At 38.0% G+C, this 14,949-nt stretch overlaps 1 protein-coding gene across 1 annotated transcript in view; it reads right to left on the bottom strand.

Annotated features, from left to right (window-relative positions):
• The window catches only part of LOC128643110 (C-reactive protein), a 39,141-nt gene extending 26,721 nt beyond the window's left edge, over positions 1-12,420 (bottom strand). The window contains exons 1-2 of the mRNA XM_053696062.1: positions 12,398-12,420; positions 6,880-6,960 (exon numbers count right to left, since the gene is read on the bottom strand). Of these exons, the coding sequence (XP_053552037.1) occupies positions 6,880-6,943 (64 nt within the window). The 5' untranslated portion in view covers positions 6,944-6,960; positions 12,398-12,420. The remainder of the gene's footprint in view (positions 1-6,879; positions 6,961-12,397) is intronic.
• Positions 12,421-14,949: the final 2,529 nt, after the last annotated feature.

Below are 14,949 nucleotides of genomic sequence, written 5' to 3'. Positions count from 1 at the left end.
CACTGGTACATTTCCCTCATCAATGAAACATGCGCTGGTCACACCTATCCTCAAAAAACCTTCCCTTGATCCTACCTCCCCATCCAACTACCGCCCAATTTCCCTCCTCCCTCTTGCTTCTAAGCTTCTCGAAAAACTAGTATATGCACGCCTATCCCATTTCCTTATGTTAAACTCCCTTCTTGACCCGCTGCAATCTGGATTTCGTCCCTATCATTCCACAGAGACAGCTATTGTTAAGGTCACCAACGACCTACTTACAGCTAAATCAAAAGGCCACTTCTCTCTGCTTATCCTCCTTGATCTGTCCGCAGCCTTTGACACTGTCGACCATCCTCTTCTGCTCCAAACCCTCCAATCCTTCGGCATCTGTGACACAGCCCTTTCGTGGCTCTCTTCCTATCTGTCAAACTGTACCTTCAGTGTAGCCTTCGCTGGAGCCTCCTCCGCCCCGTCACCACTTTCTGTCGGAGTACCGCAAGGCTCTGTCCTCGGTCCCCTTCTCTTCTCAATCTACACATCATCACTAGGTTCCCTAATTAAGTCCCACGGTTTCCAATATCATTTGTACACCGATGACACCCAAATCTACTTCTCTGCACCAGAACTATCTCCTTCCTTGCTAACCCGTGTCACTAACTGTCTTTCTCACATCTCTTCCTGGATGTCCTCTCACTACCTCAAGCTAAATCTCTCCAAAACTGAGCTCTTCATTTTCCCCCCTTCTTCCAAAATCTCCACCCCCAATATCTCTATAACTGTCGACAACTCCATCATTACCCCTACCCCGCACGCCCGATGTCTCGGGATCACATTCGACTCAGATCTTTCCTTCACTCCTCACATTCAGTCATTGGCTAAAGCCTGCCGCTTCCACCTTAAAAACATCTCTAAAATTAGACACTTCCTTACACAAGACACAACTAAGATTTTAATCCACTCTCTCATTCTTTCCCACCTTGATTACTGCAACTCTGTCCTCTCTGGTCTCCCCACCTGCCGCCTAGCTCCTTTACAATCCATAATGAATGCCTCTGCCAGACTCATCTTCCTTACACGTCGCTCTTCATCTGCTGCGCCTCTCTGCCAATCCCTTCACTGGCTTCCTTTTGCCTCTAGGATCAAACACAAAACCCTCACTCTGACATACAAAGCCGTCAACTGCACTGCTCCCCCTACATCTCCGACCTTGTCTCCAGATACTCTCCCTCCCGTCCCCTTCGCTCTGCTCATGACCTCCTACTCTCCTCCTCTCTTGTTACCTCATCACACTCCCGTTTACAGGACTTCTCCAGACTGGCTCCCATCTTATGGAACTCTCTGCCTCGCTCCACAAGACTCTCTTCTAGTTTTAAAAGCTTCAAGTGCTCCCTAAAGACTCTACTGTTCAGGGACGCATACAACCTACGCTAACCTTTCCTAATACCAGTTCCTCTCCTCCACTGCAATCCCCTGAACCCTCTTAGCATGTAAGCCTAATAGTCCAGCTGTTAGTAGATCACCTTCTTTAGAGCTGACTACAACAGTGCAACTATTGGCAGGGCCCTCTACCATATAATTGTTTTGTTGTACTCCCCCTTTGTTTATAGCGCAGCGGAATCTGTTGGCGCTATACAAATAACCGATAATAATAATAATAATAAAAAAATATCTACAATGTAATTATTAATTATATTGTAGCTATTTTAGGATTTATTTTATAGGTAAGTATTTAGTTTTAAATAGGAATAATTTAGTTAATAATAGTAATATTATTTATATTTATTTAAATAATAATTAAGTTAGGGGGGTGTTAGGGTTAGGGTTAGTAAATAAATATAATGTAGGTGGCGGCAGTGTAGAGGGGTCAGAATAGGGGTTAATAAATTTAATGTAGGTGGTGGCGGTGTAGGGGGGTCAGATTAGGGGTTAATAAATTTAATGTAGCTGGCGGCGGGGTCCGGGAGCGGCGGTTTAGGGGTTAAACACTTTATTTAGGTGCGGCGGGGTCTGGGAGCGGCGGTTTAAGGGTTAATACATATAATGTAGGTGGCGGTGGGCTCCGGGAGTGGCAGTTTAGGGGTTAATACACTTTATAAGGGATTGCGGTGGGGGATTGTGGTTGACAGGTAGATAGACATTGCGCATGCGTTAGGTGTTAGGGTTTTTTTTGCAGGCATTTAAGGGAGTCCCATACTCAGCGCAAGGCCTGCTACATTTTATGGCGAGGTGAAAATGGAGTAAGATTTCTCCATTTTCGCCACGTAAGGCCTTGCGCTGGATATTGGATACCAAATTGCGCGTGTTTTATATGTTAGTCTATGGGTGAAAAAACTACGTCCGATGGGTGAAATATACGTGCCGCATTTATATGTGGTGCTGTATATAGGATACCAAACCCGCGCAAAAACCGGCGTCGCTGGCTTTTGCGGGCGACGCTGCATATCGGATGGGGCCCCTGGAAGGCAATTTAGGAGTAGGCTGCAGTAGTCAATACATGAAAAAATGAGGGAATTAATTAGTATTTTTGTGGTATGTAGGGTAGAAAAGGGCGAATTTTGGAAATGTTGTCTAGATGTGCACAGCAAGATGTGTTATTATAGTCTAATTGTTTTAATAATTTGGAGGCAAAGGGAAGTAAGGAAACTGGCCGATAGTTAAAAAGGATTGTAGGGTCAAGTGAGGTCTTTTTTAGGATGATGTGATTAACACATGCTTGAATGTATCAGTAAATATGCCAGTGGTGAGAGATCGGTTATAAAGATGATTTAGATACAATAAATAAATTAAAAGTGGCGCTAAAAAAGCTTTAAGTATTAAAAACTATCGCCTAGATTTAGAGTTCTGCGGCTAAAGGGGTGCGTAGCTAACGCTGGCTTTTTTCTGGCCGCACCTTTTAAATACAGCTGGTATTGAGAGTTCACAGAATGGCTGCGTTAGGCTCCAAAAAAGGAGCGTAGAGCATATTTAACGCAACTTCAACTCTCGATACCAGCGGTGCTTACGGACGCGGCCAGCTTCAAAAACGTGCTCGTGCACGATTCCCCCATAGAAAATAATGGGGCTGTTTGAGCTGAAAAAAAACCTAACACCTGCAAAAAAGCAGCGTTCAGCTCCTAACGCAGCCCCATTGTTTGCTATGGGGAAACACTTCCTACGTCTGCACCTAACACTCTAACATGTACCCCGAGTCTAAACACCTCTAACCTTACACTTATTAACCCCTATTCTGCCGCCCCCGCTATCGCTGACACCTGCATATTTTTTTTAACCCCTAATCTGCCGCTCCGTAAACCGCCGCTACTTACATTATCCCCATGTACCCCTAATCTGCTGCCCCTAACACCGCCGACCCCTATATTATATTTATTAACCCCTAATCTGCCCCCCACAACGTCGCCTCCACCTGCCTACACTTATTAACCCCTAATCTGCCGAGCGGACCGCACCACTATTATAATAAAGTTATTAACCCCTAATCCGCCTCACTAACCCTATAATAAATAGTAATTAAATACAATACCTACAATTATCTACAATTAAACCTAACAGTACACTATCAATAAATTAATTAAATACAATTCCTACAAATAAATACAATGAAATAAACTAACTAAAGTACAAAAAATAAAAAAGAACTAAGTTACAAAAAATAAAAAAATATTTACAAACATTAGAAAAATATTACAACAATTTTAAACTAATTACACCTACTCTAAGCCCCCTAATAAAATAACAAAGCCCCCCAAAATAAAAAAATGCCCTACCCTATTCTAAATTACTAAAGTTCAAAGCTCTTTTACCTTACCAGCCCTGAACAGGGCCCTTTGCGGGGCATGCCCCAAAGAATTCAGCTCTTTTGCCTGTAAAAAAAACAGTGTTAGGTTTATTTAAGGGGGGTTTGGGTTAGATTAGGGGTATGTGGGTGGTGGGTTGTAATGTTGGGGGGGGGTATTGTATGTGTTTTTTTACAGGCAAAAGAGCTGAATTCTTTGGGGCATGCCCCGCAAAGGGCCCTGTTCAGGGCTGGTAAGGTAAAAGAGCTTTGAACTTTTGTAATTTAGAATAGGGTAGGGCATTTTTTTATTTTGGGGGTCTTTGTTATTTTATTAGGGGGCTTAGAGTGTTGTAATATTTTTCTGTTTGTAAATATTTTTTTATTTTTTGTAACTTAGTTCTTTTTTATTTTTTGTACTTTAGTTAGTTTATTTCATTGTATTTATTTGTAGGAATTGTATTTAATTAATTTATTTATAGTGTAGTGTTAGGTTTAATTGTAGGTAATTGTAGGTATTGTATTTAATTAATTTATTGATAGTGTAGTGTTAGGTTTAATTGTAACTTAGGTTAGGATTTATTTTACAGGTAATTTTGTAATTATTTTAACTAGGTAACTATTAAATAGTTCTTAACTATTTAATAGCTATTGTACCTGGTTATAATAAATACAAAGTTGCCTGTAAAATAAATATTAATCCTACAATAGCTATAATATAATTATAATTTATATTGTAGCTATATTAGGGTTTATTTTACAGGTAAGTATTTAGCTTTAAATAGGAATAATTTATTTAATAAGAGTTAATTTATTTCGTTAGATTTAAATTATATTTAACTTAGGGGGGTGTTAGTGTTAGGGTTAGACTTAGCTTTAGGGGTTAATCCATTTATTACAGTAGCGGCGAGATTAGGTCGGCAGATTAGGGGTTAATAATTGAAGTTAGGTGTCGGCGATGTTAGGGAGGGCAGATTAGGGGTTAATTATTGTAGGTAGCTGGCGGCGATGTTGTGGGGGGCAGGTTAGGGGTTAATAAATATAATATAGGGGTCGGCGGTGTTAGGGGCAGCAGATTAGGGGTACATAAGTATAACATAGGTGGCGGTCGGCAGATTAGGGGTTAACAAAATTTAATCGAGTGGCGGCGATGTGGGGGGACCTCGGTTTAGGGGTACATAGGTAGTTTATGGGTGATAGTGTACTTTAGAGCACAGTAGTTAAGAGCTTTATAAACCGGCGTTAGCCCAGAAAGCTCTTAACTACTGACTTTTTTCTGCGGCTGGATTTTTGTCGTTAGATTTCTAACGCTCACTTCAGCCACGACTCTAAATACCGGAGTTAGAAAGATCCCATTGAAAAGATAGGATACGCAATTGACGTAAGGGGATCTGCGGTATGGAAAAGTTGCGGCTGCAAAGTGAGCGTTAGACCCTTTCCTGACTGACTCCAAATACCGGCGGTAGCCTAAAACCAGCGTTAGGAGCCTCTAACGCTGGTTTTGACGGCTACCGCCAAACTCTAAATCTAGGCCTATGGGTTGATTAGACTCCAAGGGTCTGATGCTGAGGAATTATAGTGTGGATTGGACGTCACTTAAAGGCACAATGTGGTGTTAATAGCGATTTATATCACAAATCACAATAAGGAGTATATAAAAAATATATTTACTGATAATACATAAAAAATTAGCATAAAAACAAACAATTGATGAAATAGCAATTGATGAATTATTGAAATAGCAACAAATTCATGTGTATATAAAATAGCTTATATATTGGTAATACATAAAATTTTGGTATGAAAATAGACAATCAATAGAGTATTTGTATAGCAACAAGTTCATAAATGGAATTGAGTGCACAATTCATATATGAAGAGAGAGCCCAGATTTTATAGGAATCTTAATTCACATATAACATATCCTTTTTTTGATTCCACAAATTATTCCAATAAGTCACTGTAGACAATTTTCTATTAAAATTAATAGGCGTATAAAGTTATCATTGGCTGTGCCTATAATGCAACATCTAAAAATAGCAGTCTTGTGTGCGGCAGTGAACAATAATTTCAGGATATCCCTTTTAAATTGTGTTGCGGTGATAGAGTAAAATAGTAGTGGCCAGCCACTATTAAAACTTTAGAGTTCCCGCTGTAGAATAGTTGAAGCACAATTAGTAAAAACGAAACCCACTCGACAGATTTATACCTTAAGGTGGATAATATGTATTGCCTGCTATTATTGTGGTTTATTTGAGAACTATTAGAATATAAATCTCTATTAACACCCCATTGTGCCTTTAAGTGACGTCCAATCCACACTATAATCCCTCAGCATCAGACCCTTGGAGTCTAATCAATCCATAGTTTTTAATACATAAAGCTTTTTTAGCGCCACTTTTAATTTATTTATTGTATCTATCTACTTGTAACCAGGAGGAGGTTATTATAAAAGAGGCCTAAGTACACTTATAAAGATGAGTTAGGGCAAAGAGATAAGGAAGAAACATGAAATAATGGGGTCAAGTGGAAAGGTTGTGAGATGAGAAGAAGATAGGAGCATTAGGACCTTCCCCTTTGTTACAAGAAAGAAGGTTTTTATTAATAGAAGCTATGGGTAGGAGAGTGGGCTTTGAGGAGTGGGAAGAAGATTTTATTTTTAAAATGATCAGCGATAATCTGAGCAGTGAGATTATTAATGGGTGGGTGGGGGTGCAGGCAGATATAGGAGGGAGTTTAAGGTTCAAACAACCTTCAGGGGATGGATGAAAGAATGAGTCGACAGAAGGGACAATAAATAGTATTGTTTATTTATTTGTATTTACTTATATTACAACATTTTTCTTAGTATCCTTTTGTCGTAAAGTATACTTAGGTACGCTCAGGTGTACTGCTGGGCGCTAGCTATGCATCTTGTCATGCTCACCAGATGTGATCAGATATGCCCAGTGGGGATGAATTTATCTATGTTTTTAACTCATTTACACACATTGGAGCGTTTGTTTTTTCACTTTTATGTCGATTTAATTCATCAGACCTGTCCTTTCATGCAAATATCTAACAACCATGTTCGAGTGGTCCTGCAAAGTGCCTGTAAAAAAAAAGTGCCGATCATTGAAAGTTACCTCTGTAGGCCATCACTTCTGATCCACTCACAAGAAGAAGAAGTAAGAGTAGAATTTTCTCCATGATTTTGGATTATAAATCTATAAAAGGCACAAAAAAAACACAATCCTCTAATAAATAATTTAGCATCACGGCTTCTTTTTAAGAAATATAAACAAGTGATGGTATTCTAAACATTGCCGTCCATCCATTACACTTCAGGGGACCTTAAATGGATAGGAAAGCCAAAATTAAACTTGCATGATTCAGATAGAGCAGTGTTGGCTAACCTTGGCAACCCAGATGTTTTGGATCTACATTTCCCATGATGCTTAGGCACTCTGCAGTCTAGTTGAGCATCCTGGGAAATGTAGTTTGGAAACATCAGGGGTGCCAAAGTTAGCCATCACTGAGATAGAGTATGCCATGTTAAGGCACTTTTTAATTCACTTCTATTTTAAATGTGCTTCATTCTCCTGGTATCCCTTGTTGAAAAAGAATAGGCAGATATCTGAAAATAATGGGAGCTAGCTGCTTATTGGTGCCTGCACACAGTTGTCTCTTGTGATTGGCTAACTAGATGGGTTCAGCTAGCTACCAGTAGTGCAATGCTGCTCCTTCAGCAAAGGATAACAAGATAGTAAAGCCTATTTGATAATAGAAGTAAATTGAAAAGTTGTTTAAAATTGTATGTTATATCTAAATCATGAAAGAAAATGTTGGGGTTTCCTGTCCGTTTCATTCCATTTCAATGGGTGTCCCAGCCTAACCTCATCAACAATGCTAAATTAGGAGCTTCTAAGTAAGCTTTTAAAAGGTTTTACACTGGATTTTTATACCAGTATCTTTGTATATTATTCTTTATAGTAGTGTCTATTACATGCAGTTAAATGACAATAGGTGTATACTGTCCCTTTAAGTTACAGAAAAAAACAGGCCAATTAAAGTGCATTTGTCTTATTTTTACTTTGCATACTAAATATTTTTATGAAGAATTAAATTCAAATGTTTGTTTGGAGGGACAGTAAAGTCAAAATTAAACTTTAATGATTCAGAAAGAGCATGACATTTTAGACAACTTTCCAGTTTACTTTGATTATCTAATTTGCTTTATTTCTTGGTATCATTTGTTGAAAGAATACCTAGGTAGGCTCAGGAGCAACAATGCACTACTGGGAGCTAGCTGGTTATTGGTGGCTACACATATATCTTGTCATTGGCTAACCGGATGCATTCAACTAGCTTCTAGTAGTGCTCTGTGGCTCTATCAACAAAGAATACAAAGAGAATGAACCAAATTTGATACCAGAAGCAAAATGGAAAGTTGTTTAAAATTGTATGCTGTATCTGAATCATGAATTTTTTTTAGGTTTCATGTCCCTTTTATTATTATTTTTTACATTTATTTTAAAGGGATAGCCTAGTCAAAGTTAAACTTTCATGATTCAGATAGCGCAGGGAATTTTAACCCCTTAATGACCAGACCATTTTTCAATTTTCTTACCCTTAATGACTATGGCTATTTTTACATTACTGCAGTGTTTGTGTTTAGCTGTAATTTTCCTCTTACTCATTTACTGTACCCACACATATTATATACCGTTTTTCTCGCCATTAAATGGACTTTCTAAAGATACCAGTATTTTCATCATATCTTATAATTTATTATAAAAAAAAATATAAAATATGAGGAAAATATTTTAAAAAACACACTTTTTCTAACTTTGACCCCAAAAATCTGTTACACATCTACGACCACCAAAAAACACCCATGCTAAATAGTTTCTAAATTTTGTCCTGAGTTTAGAAATACCCAATGTTTACATGATCTTTGCTTTTTTGCAAGTTATAGGGCAATAAATACAAGTAGCACTTTGCTATTTCCAAACCACTTTTTTTCAAAATTAGCGCTAGTTACATTGGAACACTGATATCTGTCCGGAATCTCTGAATATCCCTTGACATGTATATATTTATTTTTAGAAGACAACCCAAAGTATTGATTTATACCCATTTTGGTATATTTCATGCCACCATTTCACTGCCAAATGCGAGCAAATAAAAAAAAATCGTTCACTTTTTCCCAAATTTTGTCACAAACTTTAGGTTTCTCACTGAAATTATTTACAAACAGTTTGTGCAATTATGGCACAAATGGTTGTAAATGCTTCTCTGGGATCCTCTTTGTTCAGAAATAGCAGACATATATGGCTTTGGCATTGCTTTTTGGTAATTAGAAGGCCACTAAATGCCGCTGTGCACCACACGTGTATTATGCCCAGCAGTGAAGGGGTTAATTAGGGAGCTTGTAGAGACCTTGAAGGGTTAATTTTAGCTTTAGTGTAGTGTAGTAGACAACCCAAAGTATTGATCTATGCCCATTTTGGTACATTTGATGCCACCATTTCACCGCTAAATGCGAGCAAATAAAAAAAAAAGGAAACATTTTCACAAATTTAGGTTTCTCACTGAAATTATTTACAAACAGCTTGTGCAATTATGTCACAAATGGTTGTAAATGCTTCTCTGGGATCTCCTTTGTTTAGAAATAGCAGACATATATGGCTTTGGCGTTGCTTTTTGGCAATTAGGAGGCCACTAAATGCTGCTGCGCACCACACTTGTATTATGCCCAGCAGTTAAGGGGTTAATTAGGTAGCTTGTAGAGAGCTTGCAGGGTTAATTTTAGCTTTAGTGTAGAGATCAGCCTCCCACCTGACACATCCCACCCCCTGATCCCTCCCAAACAGCTCTCTTCCCTCCCCCACCCCACAATTGTCCCCGCCATCTTAAGTACTGGCAGAAAGTCTGCCAGTACTAAAATAAAAGGTGTTTTTTTTTTGTTTTGTTTTTTATTATTCATCTGTGATGGACCCCTGCCTTAGCCCCCAACCTCCCTGATCCCCCCCAAACAGCTCTCTAACCCTTCCAACCTACCTATTTGCCACCATCTTGGGTACTGGCAGCTGTCTGCCAGTACCCAGTTTTCCCAAAAAAAGAGAGGTTGTTTTTTTGTTGTTTTTTTTTCTTAAATACATAGTTTTCTGTAGTGTAGCTCCCCCCCCCCCCCAATAACCCCATCCCCCTACCCTAGCAGATCCTATTAGTATTTTTTTAAAAAAAAATGTTTTCTGCCCCCCTCTCTCTTCTTTAATCATTGGTGGCAGTGGTTGCTGCGCGCGCGCGCGCGCGCGCACACACACATGCACGCGCGCACGCCCCCGCAGGCCCCCCTACGCACGCTCCCAGCATCCGGCGTGCACAAAGCACTTGCAGGAACCGGATGCCGGGTAGTGATGGGCCGCCCACCCACCTCCCTTGAAAGCTCCCACCCACCAACGAACGACACCATCGCTACCGGTGCAGAGAGGGCCACAGAGTGGCTCTCTCTGCATCGGATGCTTGTTAAAGGGTATTGCAGGATGCCTCAATATCGAGGCATCACTGCAATACCCTGAGAGCTGCTGGAAGCGATTGCGATCGCTTCCAGCACTCTCTTAAACAACTGACGTACCAGGTACGTCCATTGTCACTAACTGTTAGTTTTTGCAGGACGTACCTGGTACGTCAGTTGTCATTAAGGGGTTAAGCAACTTTACAATTTACTCCTATTATCAATTTTTCTTTGTTCTCTTGGTATCTTTATTTGAAAAAGCACAAATATAAGCTTAGGAGCCGGCCCATTTTTCATTCGGCACCTGGGTAGCGCTTGCTGATTGGTGGCTACATTTAGCTCCTAAGCTTACATTCCTGCTTTTCAACAAAACATACCAAGAGAACAAAGAAAAATTGATAATATAATTAAATTAGAAAGTTGTTTAAAATTGCATGCTTTATCTGAATCATGAAAGAAAAAATATAGCACAAGACATTGGAGTCCTTTGCAGTCATATTTAATAAAGTGTTATAGTGTTTATTTTCCATACATATTTCACATTCCAATGCTCTGCACATATCAGAAAATAATGTATGCATTTATAAATAGATATTACTATATATATATCTCTATGTCTATACCTATATATAAAATCAAATATAGATAGAAAGATAAATATTTTAGCAAAAAACATTGGATATATGTAGAAATATGTATTTATAAATAAATAGAACATATTCTGCTATGTGAAGAACATTGGAATGTGAAATATTCATATTTTCATGTCAGTTTAGCACACTTGAGAATAAGCGATCGGGTTTGCTCGCAAGTAGGGTGCTCCATTGACTTCTATGGGGGAATACATTAACGTGTTTGCAATATTCTAACTTCAGCATTTTGCGTGCAACTTGTAATATGAGCGCTACCTGACGTGTGCAAAAACCTTACTTCTAGCGGAGTTAGTGCGGTAGCGTTAAGTACCGTTCCACTTGTAATCCGGCCAGAGACAAGGGCTTCGATTTACTAATAAGTAAAAAGGCCTATACACTGAGGCAAACATATTATCCAATTCCTATGCAATTCTATAGCTCTGATTCATTAAGTTCATTAGCTCCATAGAATAACATAGGAACCAGGAACATTTGTCACAGTGGAGAGCCCGAATTCTTAATCAAGCTGTAAAAATGTGCAAGAGGAGGGCAATACTGGGTTAGACATAAATAATTAACAACAAACAAGTTATAATAATATGTTAAAGGGATATTGTACTAAAAAATATTGTATTGTTTTGTATGAAAGAGCAGCAGTTATTTATGTTAAAATGTGTTTGCACGAAAAAGTCACGAAGATTACAAGTTATGCGCTAAACATGGTAAATAACGCAAAAAAATAGCAAAAAATAGCGTTATCGCACTCTCCATAGCGCTGCCATTACAAGTAACTGAAAAACCTTCTTTTGTTGTGCGGTTTGGTGCGATAAACCCCATACTACACAAAAGCCAAGGCCTGACTTGACGTGCTCGTGCACATTTTCCCCCATAGACATCAATGGAGAGAAAGTGTTAGAAAAAAATAACACCTGCGATCGCAGAATGGCGATTGCTATAACTCAACCCCATTGATGTCTATGGGGAAAATAAATTTATATATAAATCTAACACCCTACCATAAACCCCTAGTCTAAATACCCCTAATCCGCAACCCCCCGACATCGCTGACACTAATTAAAGTTATTAACCCCTAAACCTCCGACCCTCTGACATCGCCAAGACTAAATAAACCTATTAACCCCTAAACACCCCCTAACTTTAAATTAAACTTACAATTTAACTATCTTAAAATAAATAAAAAGTTACCTTTGAAAAAAAACAACCCTAACATTAAACTATAACATTACTATTTAAAATAAATAAATAAAATAAAAATAAAAAAGAAACTAAATTACAATATTAATATACCTTGTAATGTTTTGCTTTTGGGTTTTATTTCTCAATAGAGGAGCACCTTACATTTCACAATAAAAAATGTAATGTATTTAAAAATGCCCTTTCTTCAGTGTAACAAACAAACCTTCCTATTCCTTTCTATTAGCTTTCCACCATTCTTCTTCCACCTGCTATGTAAATTTTTAAAGATAAACATAGACGTTTGAACAAACTTACCTCTTCATGCAGTTGCAATGGGATTCACTCTGACCTCTAATTTGCCTATGTTATGTCTAATGTATTTATAGATAACAAAGGTGGGACAGTGCCAATACAAGTCAGGATCCTCTTTCTAAAGAAAACAACCGTTGCACTACTACTTCGCAAGCAAGATTACTATAAGAAAATCACTGATAAGATAATCACTGAGCAGTTATAAAAGTTGTGAAACTGTCTCTTACCCTAAGTAATTTTCATGTTACATATTTTAAGGGACCATGTAAAATCTTTAATTAGGTGTAGCAGAACAACATTCCAAAATACTTTTGTTATTTATTTTGCCCACTTTTCATGTACACTGAAAGTGTTCAGGGCAGACTTTACAAAACTAATCCTGCTTCATATCTGTCTTGATGGGGCCTCAACACAGTGAATAAGAAAAGATACTGCAAAACAATGCAAGTTTTCCTTACAAAGTGACAATGGATAGCCTTGTCTATTCCAGTAACAAATCCTTATTGGCTCCTTCAAATAAGGCAATTTGTGTAGGGAAAGCTCATGTGAATGATGTTTAATTAAGTATTTTTTATGTACATATATATATATATACCGTGATGCTTAAGAAAAACCCAATTCAATTTGCTACTGCAAAGGTGAAACACGTATAGAGCTATGAGACCATGCCCCCCGAGGTGAGCGTGGTGTGATTCCGTGTATCAGAAGGATTGTTTCAAGCCGGAGAGGGATAGCATACTATGAAGACGCATGACTGCAATTAAGCTGGTGTTCTAAAAAATTTGGATGCATAAGAATGCAGGACCCTGCAGTTACAGCTAAGAATGCAGCTGAATAAGCTGCATCAGAGGGTCCTGATTTCTACAGGCGAGTTGCCTCTGATGTACAATAAAAAAAACAAAAAACATGCAATTTAAAAAGAAAATATAGGCAAATACGTGAAGCCCAAATTATTAAAAGTTACAGTAAAAAACTTAATTTACAGTGTCATGTGGCCCCCACAAAATCTAACGGTTGTCTAGTGTCTACATAGAGTGATCAGAACTAAGATTTATGGGATTAACCATTTACAGATTTAAATAAATGTATGTATTTGCAAAATTATTTCACTAGACATAAACCTAGGGGAGATATGTACAAAGATTGAGAAACCCTATATATTAAATAGGAGTGTTGGAGTTGGCAGGAGAAAAACACATTACACACACTACATAGCTTATAAATACACATACAGATACACACACACACTACATAGCTTACACTTAAACATGTAGATACACACACACACACTACATAGCATACACTTATACATGCAGATACACACACACACACTACATAGCATACACTTATACATGCAGATACACACACACATACTACATAGCATACACTTATACATGCATATACACACACACACTACATAGCTTACACTTATACATGCAGATACACACACACACACTACATAGCATACACGTATACTTGCAGATACACACACTACATAGCTTACACTTATACATGCAGATACACACACAGCTTACCCTTATACATGCAGATACACACACACACACTACATAGCTTACACTTATACATGCAGATACACACACACACACTATATAGGATACACTTATACATGCAGATACACACTACATAGCTTAAACTTATACATACAGATACACACTCACGACATAGCTTACACTTATACATGCAGATACACACACTACACAGAATACATTTATACATGCAGATACACACACACTACATAGCTTACACTTATACATGCAGATACACACACACTATATAGGATACACTTATACATGCAGATACACACACACACACTAAGTTAAACTTACTCTTATAGATGCAGATACACACTACATAGCTTATAATTACACATACAGATACACACACACACACACACACTACATAGCTTACACTTATACATGCAGATACACACACATTACACATCATACACTTAAACATGCAGATACACACACACATACACACACACTCTATACACCATACACGTATAAGTGCAGATACACATACACTACATAGCTTACACTTATACATGCATATACACACACTACATAGCTTATACTTATACCTGCAGATACACACACAAACACACTACATAGCTTACACTTGTACCTTATACATGCAGATACACACACACTACATAGCTTATACTTATACATGCAGATACACACACACTACATAGCTTACATGTATACCTTATACATGCAGAAACATACACACTACACAGCATACATTTATACATGCAGATACACACACACTACATAGCTTACACTTAAACATGCAGATACACACACACTACACAGCATACACTTATACATACAGATACACACACACACACTGCATAGCTTACACTTATACATGCAGATAAACACACACACTTATACATACAGATGCACACACACTACATAGCTTACACTTATACATGCAGATACACACACACTTATACATACAGATGCACACAAACACACTACATAGCATAAACTTATATATGCAGATACACATGCATAGACTTATACATACAG

This window comes from Bombina bombina, chromosome 1 (genome assembly GCF_027579735.1).
Source record: "Bombina bombina isolate aBomBom1 chromosome 1, aBomBom1.pri, whole genome shotgun sequence".
NCBI classification, from domain to species: Eukaryota; Metazoa; Chordata; class Amphibia; order Anura; family Bombinatoridae; genus Bombina; species Bombina bombina.
Note: the sequence above shows the minus strand (reverse complement) of the source record. Positions and strands in the feature narration are given on the sequence as shown.